At 38.7% G+C, this 16548-nt stretch overlaps 1 protein-coding gene across 1 annotated transcript; it reads right to left on the reverse strand.

The window, feature by feature from the left end:
* Window positions 1-2136: 2136 nt before the first annotated feature.
* LOC311053293 (acidic mammalian chitinase-like) lies at window positions 2137-15904 on the reverse strand (the record flags this gene model as incomplete). The annotated part of the gene is made up of 9 exons (XM_084068754.1): window positions 2137-2576; window positions 6098-6230; window positions 7761-7877; window positions 8654-8836; window positions 10502-10607; window positions 11111-11235; window positions 14416-14581; window positions 15108-15164; window positions 15687-15904. 9 exons carry the CDS (start codon window positions 15902-15904, stop codon window positions 2137-2139), a joined length of 1545 nt encoding a protein of 514 aa, XP_083924880.1.
* Window positions 15905-16548: the final 644 nt, after the last annotated feature.

The raw sequence follows: 16548 nt of genomic DNA on the forward strand, positions 1-16548 counted from the left end.
CGTAGCCCGCGCTATATATGGTAGTATACGGTGGATTTGCAGTGGGTGGGACGCGTCCCCTATTGGGCGGGCGGGACTTTCTTCTACATCAGAAGAGTTAGGACGTCACATTCTAATACAGCCCAAATACCCAATCTCAGCACTGGCCCTTATTGATTACTGAGGGGAATCTGTCATTTGGACGAACATACATATCCTCCACTGTCGGATTTGGAAATGGAGTGATGAAAACAGCTAGATTTCATTTATACTGTATCCCTATCAGATGGTAAGACTGCGTTCATGTGATGTGGTCAATATTATAAATGAATAGTGCAACACTGGAGTTGGCATGAATGTCCAAACTGTGGCCACACTTGCACTAACGGCAAACACGCCGAGGGATCTAATAATTCCGCTCGAAATGCGTCAACTGAAAAAATTAAAACATTTGTTGAATTTGCATCAGGTCTATAATATGCATCCAAGCAATAGATCGTTTGACACCTTTTTCTTTGTGTGTTGACAAACGTTGGGCACATAAATATTTTATTTGAGGGTTGGCACTATTGTAATTGATTTTGCATGAAGAATAAGGCATTCTAATGACATACGCAAGCTTTGGTCCCATGTCCGAGCAGACGTGAGTTTGACGGGACATCCGTCAAAATTCACGGACCAAAAACATTGATGAATCAGACTCTGAACGTGGAAAAGCGTGTATGTGCGCATGCGTAAAAAATATGTGCAGAAACAAGCCTAGTGGATGATGCTTATTGTTCCTAGTCAACTGTATGAAGACTTTATTTATTTATTTATTGCATTATTATTATTTTATTTAGTCAGTGTTTCTCAAAGCTCCTTGTTTCAATAAAGCAAAACACCTGCCATTCAATATTACAGTTGAGCCATGTTTTGTGAGGGCACTGTTTTCCCCAAAAAACGTCTCCTACCAAGACACACCAAAAAAACAGCGAGAGGACAATATTTTTCAGCAGGTAAACCACCACACTACTCCAGTGGCTGATAACGTATTTATTATTTTCTTATGTAAACGTACAGGTCAAACAGCAGTGTAGCCAAATGTGTGACATTGAAGTAAAATGAAATAAAAATGTATTCAAATTAATACAAATTAGGAATTAGGTTAGGAATAATTACAAAGTCTACTGAAAAATCTGCCCAGGTTCATTTCAAAACACTCAGAAACTTGGTCCATAAATAATACATTTTAGGAAGATTATTGGGCCACGATTGGCCCCCTGGACAGCATTTGGATACGTCTGTTCTATTCAGTGGTCATTGTGTCGACTAAAACTATGACGAAAAATGTTCGTCTACAACCTTTTTTGACTGACAAAGAAAAACTAAAGAAAAACAAACCTATGATGACTAAAACGTTTTCTGACAATTTTGTCAACAAATGAAAACTAGAACTAAGACAAGCCATTTAATGCGTGGCTGCGTGTGGGTGTCACAATAGCCGATCTACAAGCTCACAACGTGTTTCAGGCAGTATATAAATCAGGCATTTCGACACCATCAAGGCGTCAACTGTAGTCGACAGAAATCATATAATATTTAGTCAACTAAAACTAAACTAAAAGTAAAACGTTTCAGATGACTAAAATGTGACTAAAACTACATGGAATGTTATTTCAAAGGCTATGACTTAAAGTAATCAACATTTTCTGTCAAAATGAACACTGGTTATAATGAATGAGCAGACCTTAATGTTTACATTTATTTCATTATGTTAATAATTCATTTATGAAAAGATTGTTTCAGCCTGACAGCAATGATGTACTATAAGTCAGTGGTTCTCAACCGTGTCTGCATCAGGGCCCACTTGAAAATCACAAAGGCATTTGCGGCCCACCCATCTGTAAGTGGTCACATGGGTGGGCCGCTTGCATTTTCAGTGCAATTTTATTTCAATGATATGAATATACTTTAAGTTGTTATTTATCACAATGAAAACTCATTTTTCCAGGTTTGAAAGAAAATACACAATAACTTTTTTTTACTCTTCTTTTCCTTTTTTATTATATTGTTTTACATTAATGTTACATTATGGGCGTCCACTCACGGCCCACAAGTGGCCGCCGGCCCACAGGTTTAGAACCACTGCTGTATCATCGTGTACAACACATTCCATTAAGGCCAGTCACAGCAATTGCAACTTTCATTAAAAACGAGGTAAGCGTGGCATTTCTGCAGGTGGGTGATTCCATTGTAGCAGTTGTAGTAGGAGTTGTTGTCGTCTGCGTTCCTATAGAGGCCATTGGGTCTCCCTACGCAGAAGCCGGTGCGCGGCCAGTCGCAGCATTTGCAGCTGTCTCTGTACACCAGGCCAGCGCCGCATGTGTGGAGGTAGGTGAGTCCGTTGTAGCAGTTGTGGTAGGAGTTGGAGTCTTTGGCGTTCGCGTAGAGGCCATTAGCCCTTCCTCTGCAGAAGCCAAGGCCAGGTGACACAGTGGTGGTGGTGGGGGTGGTAGTGGGGGTAGTGGTGCCATCAGTGGTGGTGATGGCAGCCGGTTCAGGGATCGTTGTTCTGATTGCCGGAGGAACGATGGTCGTCGGAGGCGCAGAGGAATCTGACACATAGGGATGGGATGGATATGAAAATGACATGTCATGATTATTGTGGCAAAAACTTAATTGCGATCAAGGATAGTATCACGCAGTGGTGGAAAAAGTACTCAAATTCTTTACGTAAAAGTACCAATACTGCAATATAGAAATACTCTGTTACAAGTAAAAGTCCAGAATTAAAAATGACTACTAATAGAAAAGTATTGGCATCAAAATGTACTTAAAGTACCAAAAGTAAAAGTACTAAAATGTTTGAAAATAGCCGATCTACAAACTCACAGCGCTGTGAGCTTGTAGATCGGCTATTTTCAAATGGCCTATGTATAAAATAGGGCTGAAGTGGTTAATGTATGTTTTATAATGTAATAATACTAGATTCTCGGGGCGCTTCGCGCCCCGAGAACCCATCCGCTGCGCGGGGCTTTGTGTTTGTTCGTCCCTCCGTGTCCCTCTCTCTGTGTCCGTGTCGCTGCAGCACAGAGTGGGCAGTAGAGATGGGATTTATGTGTCTTTGAAGGGAGGCGGATCGTGGGGTTCTGTTCCTTTCAAAGAGGCGTTGTGAATACTGGCTCATTTATGGCTCAGGTGTATATTATAGATACGTAGAAATAGATATAAATATGTATGTATTGATATGTCATAATAGTATGTGTGTTTGTATTGTAGATATAATTTATATGTGACTGTAAGTATGTGTTATTATGTACTATAACTATAGGTCGCGCCCTTCCCGCTAGCTCCCTAGCCAACAAAATCGTTGGATACAAAAGAAAACATCGCGAACCCCTTTGAAAGAGCCGTTGTAAAGACTGTGTCATTTATGGCTGATGTGTATATTATATTTATTTTAAAAATATATTTAAATATGTATGTATGCATATGTCATAATACTATGTATATGTATATTATAGATATAATGTATGTGTTAAATATGTGTTATGTACTGTAATACAGCGTATGACATTATGATATAATAATGTATTATTATGTTTGATGTTATATAATATATAACATCATTAATACAATATTTATCATAGCATAAGATATTGCTGCAGCACCCCTGGTAGTGGGGAGTCCGCTCCGTGTGTCTGGCTCTGTCTGTCAATCCGGCGAACAGCTTTTTAACATGTTATATGTAATAATATATAATAATACTATATAACATCATTAATACAATATTTATTATAGCATAAGATATAATATACATAATAATACATAGTATTGTAATGTGTAATATTGTGACATCTTTGGAGCGCATCTAGTGTACTGTTCTGTCTTTCAATCCCCCCCACCAGTGTTGGGACCAGTGGTGAGCTGTGGGTTTTTGAACTAAGGGTGCTCTATTTTATGATGTCACGTGCGCGCGCAGGCATGTGCACATAGCCACTCAGCTCAGTGCTAGTTGAAATACTGTAGGTATTCAACATGTGATTATTAATGTATTTATGTTTCTTAGTATTTTGGTGCATTGTTAATTTGTTGTTTTTGTTTTTGTTTCAATTAATCAATTATTTTATTTTCCTTTAAGTTTTATATAAAAGCCCTTTACATAGACTCACCCACACATAAGTAGTTAAAATAATCAGACAACTTGTCTTTGTCTTGTCTCAGAGAACTGGGTCCTCTGCTAAGCGATCCCCTTCACACTCTGCAGTGTAGAGACTGTTGTCTGTCATTGTGAGAGGAATGTACGCATTCAATTCAAGTCCGTGGCTTTTCTCCAGTATAGCCTAATGTTATGCGAAGCAGCCTTGTAGAGGCTATTGACGGCGCGAACCTTGACAGGCTATTGTTTAAACTTTAAGGTGTTAACGACCGCCGCTGACGGTGAGTGCATGTGGAGCACGCGCGAGCCCCCCCAGCCCCCACAGTGTCCGAACTAAGGGTGTCTTTGGGTCTCGCTGGGCGGTGGTCAGCGATGACGCTAAGGAACAACATGGCCGACCGTAATGTTGTGAGTTTGTGTTGGCCGCAATCAATTATGCTTCGAGGGGGCAGATGTGTGCTGAGCAGTGAGAAGTGGCCTACAGACTGCGCGGAGTAATTGTGCGCGTTGTGGCTTGTGTTGTTAGTGACATTGATATGTTGTTTTTGTGTTTATTCCGACACAGTGACAGGGGGAATTTATGGGTTTTGGGTTTTGCAATGTATTATAGGATATATCCGCAAAGTAACTATAGTAACTAAAGTTTTCAAATAATTGTAGTGGAGTAAAAGTACAATATTTAGCGCGGCACCGAGTGCCGCGCTACGAGCTTGTAGATCTGCTATTTTTTTTAAATCGTAAAAATGTGTGCACATCTTTGAATATATATATTTTTAAAGCGAACATTTTTGACTAAAATGTTTGCTTCTGGGGGTCCCTGGAACAACATATTTTGATGGGGGTCTGCGGCCAAATACATATCATTTTGGGGGTCCTTGACATGAAAAAAGATTGAGCACCACTGATATAGAAACATACGTTTTTCAGAATACTGTTGAGATTTAGGAGACATGTAGAATCGGCTTCAGGTCTTAAAGGTAGGGTAAGTGATATTTTTTGGTTAAAACAAAAAGTATTTTGTTAAAAGGTTAAAATACTATATTCTGATAGTAATCATTGCTATAGAGTGTTTTTTCAGTAACAGATGTGTCCCTGTCTCTCCAGCTCTTTAATAAACAGAAAATACATTTTTCGGTAGGTGTCAAAATCTCAGCCAATCAGGAGAAAGTATTTTTAAGCTTAATTTGTATAGTGTTCCAGTTCCAATTTTGTCTGCTCATTTCTTAGTGTCATCACTTCCAGTTTCACTTGTTTAATCTATATTCTGATTGAGTTCTCGATCCTGATTGGATAAAATTGGAAATGAAACTGAATCTGAAACGAAAATGCATTTTCTGTTTTATAAAGAGCTGGAGAGACAAGGAGACTCCTTTTACTGAAAAAAACACTCTATAGCAATGAGTACTATCAGAATATAGAGCTATTGAACACTTATTTTAACCAAAGCAAATCACTTACCCTACCTTTAATGGGTTAATTGTAATGGATTTGGAAAAAGGGCTTTTTTTCTGCTCTCTGTTGCTTGTTGCAGAAAACAACCCACATTCACAATATTTTACTTTTACTCCACTACAATTATTTGAAAACTTTAGTTACTAGTTACTTTGTAGATTTAGATTATTATAACAAAACCACTTCAGCCCTATATAAACTTTGCCAATATGAAAATAGTGAGCTTGTAGATCTGCTATTTTCAAAGGATTTTTTATACATTCTATACATTTGAAATCTCATGAAATGGGACCTTCTGCATAACGAGTACTTTTACTTTCAGTACTTTAAGTACATTTTGATACCAATACTTATGTACTTTTACTCAAGTACATTTTGAATTCTGGACTCTTACTTGTAACAGAGTATTTCTACATTGCAATATTGATACTTTTACCTAAGTTAAAAAGATGTAGTACCATTATAGTTCCACCACTGAAGATTTCTACCCAACAGTGACAGTATGAATGCAGTGGTCTTGTTTACCTGAATCCAGTAGAGAGCGCAGGTGGCTGATGAGGGGGTATCTGCCCTGGCCACACATTTCTCCAGTAAAGTCATCCAGGTCGATAGTCCACACTAAGGCTCCTCCAAAACCGTTCTGCTTCAAGTACTTCACCTGTGGACATTTTAATTCATCGTGAGATTGTCCTCCATCATACACTAGGTCTAGGATGAATTAGCTTTTGTTGAGCTGCACATTCAGTACCACTTAAGTTAAACCCTCTATACTTGATAAAACGGACGTGAAAGGAGAGCATTTGGTACGCTCGTATTTCACACAAATCAATTCAAATCAATTCAAATTCAAATTCAAATCAATTCAAATCAATTCAAATCCAATTCAAATCAATATAGCAGATCTACAAGCTCACAACACATTGCGTTGCAGCACAATTGTGAGCTGGTAGATCTGCTATTTTTGGCGTTCACCCAGAATAGGGACGCTGGGGGTTAAAGTTAATGTTTTAAGCATTATTTTTATTATCTAACTATCGTTAATCACAATTATTTTTTTGCCACTATAATTTATTCCCCAAAATGTAAAGAACATAGTGACTAAGTGTTTGCTTTTGGTCTGAAATGAGGTTGCGTATACAGGATTTGAACATGTTATTTCAACAATTCAAACACATTTCTACAAAACCAGTATATCCAGTCATTATGGGCATAAACAAGAAGTTGAAGGGTTCATTTAGGTCCGATAATGACGTACCGTGCATGTTGAAATCCTGTATATTGTACATGATTTGAGTCCATTTCAAAAGCATACTTTTATTCATTACTTTTTCACATTTTGGAAAGAAAAAAATGGCAATATCACATGAATGTGCCCAGACTTATCAGGTGCCCACTCTTACCGTATCAATTTTGACTCAATTATGCAATTATGATCAAATTCAGTCATTTAATTTGATGCGTAACAGCAAATATATAGCTGGTATCATCATCACAGCTTTCAACTAATTGTATATACATTTTAGTTATTTAATTCATCTTCGCTTATGTTTACTTTTTGCCAATTATAACTTCAATCTCTGATGGAAACACAGCAATAGGCAGAAAGAAATGACTTATATGTTAAGCAATCCACTTCTATGTCTCAAAATGCAGAAATAGTTCATGAATATGATTTTCTTCATGAAAATGTCACAATATTTGAGATTTACTCATAGTAGTTATTTGTGTGGTATTAATTTGGTGAGAATGAACACATCCATGGTGAAACGCCTAAATCCTATACTTAGGTGCTACTGTTAAGTGTAGTGTCATAAGTCCTATACTTCTGGCACTGTACTGGTTGCCGAGGGAGTTCTGACGTGTGTTCCATATAAACTGATGTCCACAAGTGTCCGTTGAAGTTCATAACAAATTATATTTATTCTTAGTAGCTTCGTGCCAAGGCAATCACTCTAGCATACAATAAATGAATACACTTAATACAACTCAAACATACACAGACCTACAGCTCTCATGAGACACAGTCGAAAACTGTTTGCCTCTGCCACTGGCAACACCTGCTGCTGATTACAGCCCTGTTAAATACGTGGGCTGTAATCAGCATATACATGGCTCAAATGGCTCTTACACATGGTATTGAGATATTTTTTTTAATTTAGCATTAAATCGTAAAGCTGCTGTGTATTACCTTGTTTGCAAAACTCTGTTTGTTATCAAATCCCAGCCATTCTTTGCCTTTGGTGGCATAAGGCACCATTTGCTCATCGATCCAGTGGACAGCGGCCCCTTGGAGGAAGCTACAAATCTGTTGGAAGAATGAATATATGTATATATATATTGAATCCAATTCAAAAGACTTGACATATTGACCATATATGATGCCATTGAAAGAGCAAAATTGTTCCCATATCGTTCCTGTCTTGTATCTCCATGTTTTCAAGTTGTTGTTTCCCCCCTGTAAAATATCCTACCACAAAAGTAGCAAACATAGCAGATCTACAAGCCCACAACGTGTGACCGCGTTGTGAGCTTTTAGATCTGCTATGTCCGCTACTTTTAAAACAAGTGAAAGTGGTTACACGTCTGTGGGTTTATATCGAACCAACGAAAAGCATGAACCATTCAATCTGGGAACACGTCTCTGTCATTTTAGATTTCTTTGGCTATTTTTTTGAAAAATCTTGAAAATCAATATATATATTTTTAAAGTGAACTTTTGTAACTCAAAGCTTTGCTTCTTGGGGTCCCTGGAACAAAATATTTGACAAATGTTCACTTTGGAAAATATATATTCAAAGATTTTCACGATTTTTCAGAAATAGCAGATCTACAAGCTCATAGCGCGGCACTCGGTGCCACGCTATGAGCTTTAGATCTGCTATTTTTTGAATAGCTAAATAAATCTAAAATGACAGAGATCCGTTCCCGGATTGAAAGGGTTTACGAGAGCTTGTGACTAAATAATAACTACATTGGATCCATTGGGACGCAGGTTAATTTTTTCCTGTTTCCTAAAAGGTTACAGTTTTGTACAAGGTTCCCATCCAACAGCAACAATATTAAGGTTCAACATTCACTCACCTCATAGTAAGACAGGAACCCAGCCTCTCCTGTATAGCGTCCAGCAGAGCCAGCGCCGCTGGCTGCCGAGCCCACGGCGCCACCTGCTGACCCCGTGTGGAACGTGCGTCCGTATGTAGCAAAGCCAAGCAGTAGTTTTTCAGCAGAAGCTCCTTGATCTCTCCAGTAATTCATGGCAAAGTCCTGGTGGCAAAATGTAAACAAACACACATATCAGTTGTCATGTGTACAGTACTGTATCAGTGATTCTCACCATTTAAAATGTCAAGGTACCCCCCAGTTTTATATGCATTATTACACCAGGGGTCATTTTTTAGGCCAAGATCTCCTTAGCTTTGGGAGAGATTTGGGAGAGAAGCAGCGACCCCCACGTCATATTGTATAAAATTGTGAAACCTCACTGGTTTCATAGATAGCTTCATAGACTTAATTGTTCATGTTCATTTTGAATGTGTATTTTCAGACGTTTAACCGTTTAAAGGGCAAGACCACTTTGGTAGAGGTTTGGGTTGTGTAGTTACCTTGCCATGATGTAACGTCAAAGGTGGACAATAAATAAGAAATAATTAATCCATTGATTAGAAATTGATAACTAAAAATATGCTCCTCATTGACTTACATTGTACGGTGAAACAGCTCTCAAAGTCACTCTTTTAGCACATAACGAACACAAGCAAAGATTATTCAGACAATATATAGAACATCACCAAACCCAGTACTGTGGCTGGGGGCTATTTTGGCCTAATGTTTCTCTAAAATAGGGAAGCTAGGGTTCAAGCGTTTAATGTAAATTAAAAAGAAAAAGAAAACACGTTCCTATCACACAAAGATCTGCCGCCCTCCTGTAGTAACTCTGAGGACCCCCTAGAGGTCCCGGACCCCTTGTTGAAGGCCATGCATTAGACCATGGACCCCCATTTGATACTTTTTTTTTTTTTTTTTAATATCTCGGGACCCCAAAACTACAAATGTGATGATTTCCTCTGATATTTGATGGAAATGTATGTTATTTAGCCTTTATTTTACCGGGAGCTCTATGCAGCAGCCATATTGAAAAGAAATTGGGCCTCTTCCTTACTTCCTTCACAGGTGATACCAATTATGCTAATTAGGCTCTGTTCCATTCTGGTCAAACAGAGTCAGGGTGCTGACTCACTGGAAACACTCTGCTACACCAGTGCAGTGGGTCTCAAAGTGTGATCCAGGGACCCTCATGGTTCATAGGCTCTATTCACAGCAGCCATACTGTGAAGACATTCACAGGTGTTACCAATGATACTAATGAAGGCTCTGTTCCATTCTGGTCAAACAGAGTTCCAAATGGCCCCTTACAGGTGTGTAACTCTGAGAGTGTACAAATGGAACCAAATGGACCCGTAAGGGTCCATTTGGTTCCATTTGTACACTATCAGAGTTATGGGGGTTGTGGAAACCACTGTGCTACACTAAATGGAACAGAGCCTTTATTAGTATCATTGGTAACACCTGTGAAGGAAGTGATAATATGGCTGCTGTGCATAGAGCCTATTGAGGGGGTTCCAAATGGACACTTACAGTTGTGTAACTCTGAGACTGTACAAATGGAACCAAACTAACCAATTTAGTTCCATTTGTACACTCACAGAGCAATGGGGGTCCTTGAAATTAAAAAAAAAGGTTTGAGAACCCCTGTGCTACACTAAACAGAACAGAGCCTTAATTAGTATCATTGGTAAGACCTGTGAAGGAAGTAAAGAAGAGGCCCACTTTCCTTGCAATATGGCTGCTGTGTATTAGAGCCTGTTAAAACAGTGTGTTGTTCTACATACTTGTAATAAAGTGTGTGTGAGTTGTGATATTTCCACTCACCACATTATTAGTATCTTGTGAAGAAGTGAGAGGGCTGTTGTGTCCGGTGGTTTTCTCCCATGCTCCGTGGAAGTCATACGTCATGACATTAATAAAGTCCAGGGACCTGTTACACACACATACAACAACACACACAGTTTTCCAGTTTTCAGTAGGCTACTTTTACTTCTACTCCACTGCATCTCAGAGGCAAATATTGCACTTTTACTCCACTACAATTATTTGAAAACTTTAGTTACTAATTACTTTGTGGATTTTGATTATTATTACAAAACATACATTAACAACTATCAGCCCTATACATTTCGGTCATTTGAAAATAGCAGATCTACAAGCTCACAATGCGTGAGAATGAGCTTGTAGATCGGCTATTTTCAAAAGATGTGTATACATTTTATACATTTGAAAACTTGTGAAACGGGACATTCTGCATGATGAGTACTTTCTACTTTTGGTACATTTTGATACCAATACTTTTGTACTTTTACTCATGTAAATGTTGAATTCCGGACTTTTACTTTGCAGTATTGATACTTTTACTGAAGTAACAAATGTGGGTACTTTTTTCTCCACTGATTGTAAGTGTTAGTGAAAAGGCTTTGAACTCACCTGGCGATCTGAGCGACCTCATAACCGGCGTCAATGGTTGCCTTCCCAGCAGCCACTGCAGCTGTGAGCAGCAATCTGGGCCTGCTGTTCAGATTCCCTTCCTCCTCGAAGGCAGAGCGTAACTCCTACATCCAAACACACAATAATGCAGTGGTTCTCATATCCTTTTCATGTCAAAGACCCCCAAATTGACACTTATTAGCCCGCGGACCCCCACTTGAAAAGATATGCCTCAGGGACCCCATAAGAGAAGATCTAGAAGTGTCTAGAAGTGATTCTCAACCATTTTAATTTCAAGAACCCCCAGTTTGACATGCATTAGACTACGGACCCCCATTTAATGACATTTCTATCTCTGGGACCCCATTTATATTGTAATATCAATGTTAATTTAACTCTGAGAGTGTACACTTGGAACCAAATGGACCCGTTAGGGTCCATTTTGTTCCAATTGTCCATCATTTAGCTGGGGACCCCCTGGAACTCCCTCAAGGACCCCTGGACCCCAATTTGAGAACCAATGCAATAATTAGTCATAATGATAATAGTAATAGTGCAGTGGTTCTTCATTTTATGTTTGGTTGCGCTCGGGTGTCGCGGCTCGAAAATAGCAGATCCACAAGCTCACTACACGTCTGTGGTGCGTTGTGAGCTTGTAGATCGGCTATATTCGGCATGCAACTAAGTATAAACTAAGGCATTACAACGCTACCACGGACCGCCAAAATAGTCGACTAAATCAACTGTAGATTTAGTTGACTAAAATCTTATGATATTTAGTCGACTAAAACTAGACTCAAACTAAAACATTTCAGATGACTAAAATATGACTAATATGACTAAAACTAAATCAAAATGTGCTGTCAAAATTAACACTGCAGGGACCCCCATAAGTCTGAGAGAGTACAAATGGAATAGACCCGTACGGGTCCATTTGGTTCCATTTGTACTCTCTCAGAGTTACACCACGTAAGGGTCCATTTGAAACTCTCTCCAGGAAACCTGAGGGTCCCTGGACCAGACTTTGAGAACCACTTCAATAGTGTGGTTTAAACAAGGATGTTGTGCAAACAACAGATAGAGTAGCATTGTTGTGTCACGGATGAAAAAAAAAAAAAAAAATCACCAAAAATAATCTAAAACATTTTCAGAAAATAAATCCATGAATGAAAAAACTAACAAAACAAAAAAACCTTCGGAAATATTGAAAATAGCAGATTTACAAGCTCACCACATGTCACACTCCAATGCGTTGTGACCTTGCAAATTGGCTATTTTCACTATTAAATAGGGCTTAAGTGGTTACATTTTTTTTTCAATTATTTCAAAAGATGAAAGAAACATTTCTCCAAATAACTGCATGAATAAATAAATCTATGAATGCAAAAAATAATAATAAATATAGCTGCAAGCAGCGATAATACGGGGCCAGGAGAGAGAAAGAAAAATTATAATTCCTTTAACAGGTCAGTTCATGAAAGTCCTTGCGGACTAGATTGAAGAGACAGAGAGAGAGAGACATGGAAACGGAATAGATTGAAGATAGAAACGGAATAGATTGAAGAGACAGAGAGAGAGACATGGAAACGGAATAGATTGAAGATAGAATCAGAATAGATTGAAGAGAGAGAGAGAGCCATGGAAACGGAATAGATTGAGTCATGTTTTTTGCAATTCAACTTAAATGAGTCTGCATCAAGCGAGGCTTGAACCAGCAACCTTGCGATCGTGAGGCACTCTTAGGTAGCTGCAACACTACCTATAGTGCTATAGCTTTGTCCAGACTGTTATTGTCTGTTGAGGATCACAAACTCTTGCCTTCTGTCATGACCCAAGCCCCTGTTTCACTAACACAAAGATCACTCGTTCACAAACCATTTACCAATGAAGAAATTGTACATCTCCTCAGAACCAAAACTAGTGAAAGTAGCCGATCTACAAGCTCACAAACCATTAAAAGTTGTCAGATTGTACATCGGCTATTTTCACAATGAAGTATGTTATACATTGAAAAAACATACTCTCATTGCTATCTGAAAAGTTGTGAGATTGTAGATCAACTGTATGTAAAAAACACTCAATTAAGTATTTCATGTTATCTTTAACAATTGCAGATGTATTCATTGATAGTCATGTTGTGTGAAATGCAACTTAGATGAAGTCTGCACCAAGTGAGGCTTGAACTGGTGACCTTCAGGTTGTGGGGCACACATTTAAGCGAGAAGCCACCAACAGACAAGAACCTGTGAAAGGAGATCACACATATGATACAGTTTCACGCAAATAGCTGAAAAATCCTGGGTTTAAGTGTTTTTCAAACTGCTCAAGATTGCGGACAATCTAAGGGCGGTGCTTACTGGTCAACGTGATAGATGTGTTCCTCATTAGTCAAGGCACATGTGTAAGCAGGTCTAATGGCTGTCGGCCAAACGAGGCATGACTTTTGCCTGTTTAAAGTTTCAATTTTCAAAAAATTGCTATAGCGCCCCCGTTTGACCAATTGGAGTAAGATTGGTTTCAGTGATATTTGGAATGGCCCTTTACATTTCTGCAAAGTTTCAAAGAATGGTAAGTCTGCATGTATGTGTTAGGGGCAGATGAATAATTGTCATAAAACTGCAATATTCATTGGCTCATTAAAGCTTCATTTTTTCACTTATGGAAAATATTTTGCAAACGTTTTTTGGCATAGGTCCAAAGTTCATGTGTAAAAAGTTTTGTGCAGATTACTCAAAAATCCCAGGAGGAGATAGGTTTTAACTGTTTTTCATATAATTCAAAATGGTGGGAGATCTAAAGGTCAGAGGTCAAAAGTCAGAGTGTGAAAGTTGTTCAGCATGAGGAGACGCATGTGTGCATCGAAGTTTCATGGCTGTAGGTGAAACAGGGCATGAGTTGTACCTGTTCAAAGTTGGCATTTTTCAAATGAGTGCTATAGCGCCACCTTTTGACGAAAGATTGTGAGAATTATTTCTTGATCGTTTTTCATGACCATCTATCATATGGCCGAGTTTCATAAAAAGCGACTGCACGGTTCAGCCAGAACTGCCAAAAGTGGCAGAAGAAGAAATGGAATACTGTGAATAACAAAACGGGTCCATGCTGGAAGCCTGGCCCCGTAATAATACAAGAAAACAAAACCGTAGAGGTAGTGAAAATCGCCGATCTACAAGCTCACAACGCGTGGCATAGCGACGCGTTGTGAGCTTGTAGATCGGCTATTTTCACTGGTTTGGGTCTCCGGGGAAACAACGAATTTCTGGAAACCAAAAGGTTTGGGAATCAGACAGTGATATATAACAGACCTGGCAGAGCAGTGTGAACCTGTGTTTGTCCACCGGGGGGCTCCCTCTCGCCCCTGGATACTCCCAGTCCAGGTCCAGTCCGTCAAAGCCATGCTGTCTCAACAGCTTAATGGCTGATGTGATGAAGGTCTGCCGGCTGGCGGCCGATGACACCATTCTGCTGAATCTGCACGACACAACACCACATCTCAACTGTTTATGGTTTTATTGATCGACAGCTAAATGGTGTTTATCCACCAGCCTCAGGACTACCAGTGGTGGAAAAAGTACTCACATTCTTTACTTAAGTAAAAGTATCTATACTGCAATGTAGACATGCTCTGTTACAAGTCAAAGTCCGGAATTCAGCATTTACTTGAGTAAAAGTACAAAAGTATTGGTATCAAATTGTAAGAAATTACAAGAAAGTACTCATTATGCAGAATGTCCAATTTCAGTTTTCAAATGTATAAAACGTTTCTTTAGAAAATAGCAGATCTACAAGCTCACAATGCGTCCTATCGCGAGCATTGTGAGCTTGTAGATCGTCGATTTTCAAATGGCCGGAATGTATAGGCCTATATAGGACTGAAGTGGATCATTCATGTTTTGTAATAATTATCAAAATCTACAAAGAAACTATAACTAAAGTTTTCAAATAAATGTAGTGGAGTAAACGTATGATATTTACACCACTGCTTTTGTGAACTCACTGTGTAGATCCAAAGTTCCAGCCGCCAACAGCCAGTAGAGTTTTCAGCCCAGGGTTGCTGCAAAGTAGACATGGACATGTTTAATGAATGACACATAACGTATACTACTAACCCTAACCTTAACTATAAGCCATTATTACACATTTAAACCCCATATAATGTGTTGACCGGGGTCCCCAGGGGGGCACAGATCCGTTGTCTAATCGCCTGTTGTGTGATCATGTGTGATATATGTCAGTGGTTCTCCAACTTTTTTCTCATGTCAAGGACCCCCAGATCGATATGTGCTTGACCACGGACCCCCTCCCCAAATCTGAACATGTTTTACACCAGGGACCCCCATACAAGATTTGTGTTGTTAAATGTTTAAACATTAAACATGTTCCCACATTATTTGAAAAAAAAAGCAGATCTACAAGCTCAGAGGGAGAACAACACAGGTCTTGAATTGGATTTAAACCCACAGTGTTATATATATATATATATATATATATATATATAGAGAGAGAGAGAGAGAGAGAGAGAGAGAGAGAGAGAGAGAGAGAGAGAGAGAGATACATAGAAAAGGACACGACTCACCTCTGCTTGAGTCCATTGAAGTCCTTGTAGAGAACCTCATCGTTCCACTCATAGGTGTCCAGCTGGTTGTTTTGGTTGACGATGGAGAAGGCGTAGATCAGATGGGAGCACAGGTTGGGGTCAATGTCAGCAGGCAGGTATCTGCCAACACCTGGTCTGTACTGGGCCCAGTTAGTGAAGTAGCACAGCAGTGGTTTGGTGGAAGACACTGTCAACATGAATGCATACATGAATGAATGAATGAATGAATGAATCATTTAATGAATAAATGCATGAATGAATGAATCATTGAATTGAATGAGTGATTGAATGAATAAATAAATGATTTAATGAATGAATAATTGAATGATCGCTTGCATGGATGAATGAATGAATAAATAACTAAATAACTAAATAACTAAATAACTGAATAACTTAATTACTTAATATATAAATAAACAAGTACATGAAGAAATGAAGAAATTAAGAAATGAAGAACAAACAACAAACAAATAAAAAGGAAACGTAAGCATTTGACTTCTCTTGTGTGAGTCATTTCATAGTAAACATGGAGTCATGATTTTTAAAGATGCAGTGCGTGATATGTCGATGCTGTCGGGCAGAAACCTGGTATCTTCCTGTTTCAAATTGTTGTGTTTTTTTGTTTTTTTTGTAAATGAATGTCCTACTTCATCGTGAAAATAGCCGATCTACAAGCTCATCGCGACACATTGTGGGCTTGTAGATCGTCTATTTTAACTATTGTTTTACTTTTATATAATAATGCAAAAGGATCGTTTTAGGACATAAACGGTTTCCACCTGACAGTGAGGATTTATTTGCTTACGTACAGTTAGTGTTAAATAGCTCTTTATTGTGATAG

Source organism: Gymnoscopelus microlampas, assembly GCF_963454915.1.
Source record: "Gymnoscopelus microlampas genome assembly, chromosome: 10".
Taxonomy (NCBI): domain Eukaryota; kingdom Metazoa; phylum Chordata; class Actinopteri; order Myctophiformes; family Myctophidae; genus Gymnoscopelus; species Gymnoscopelus microlampas.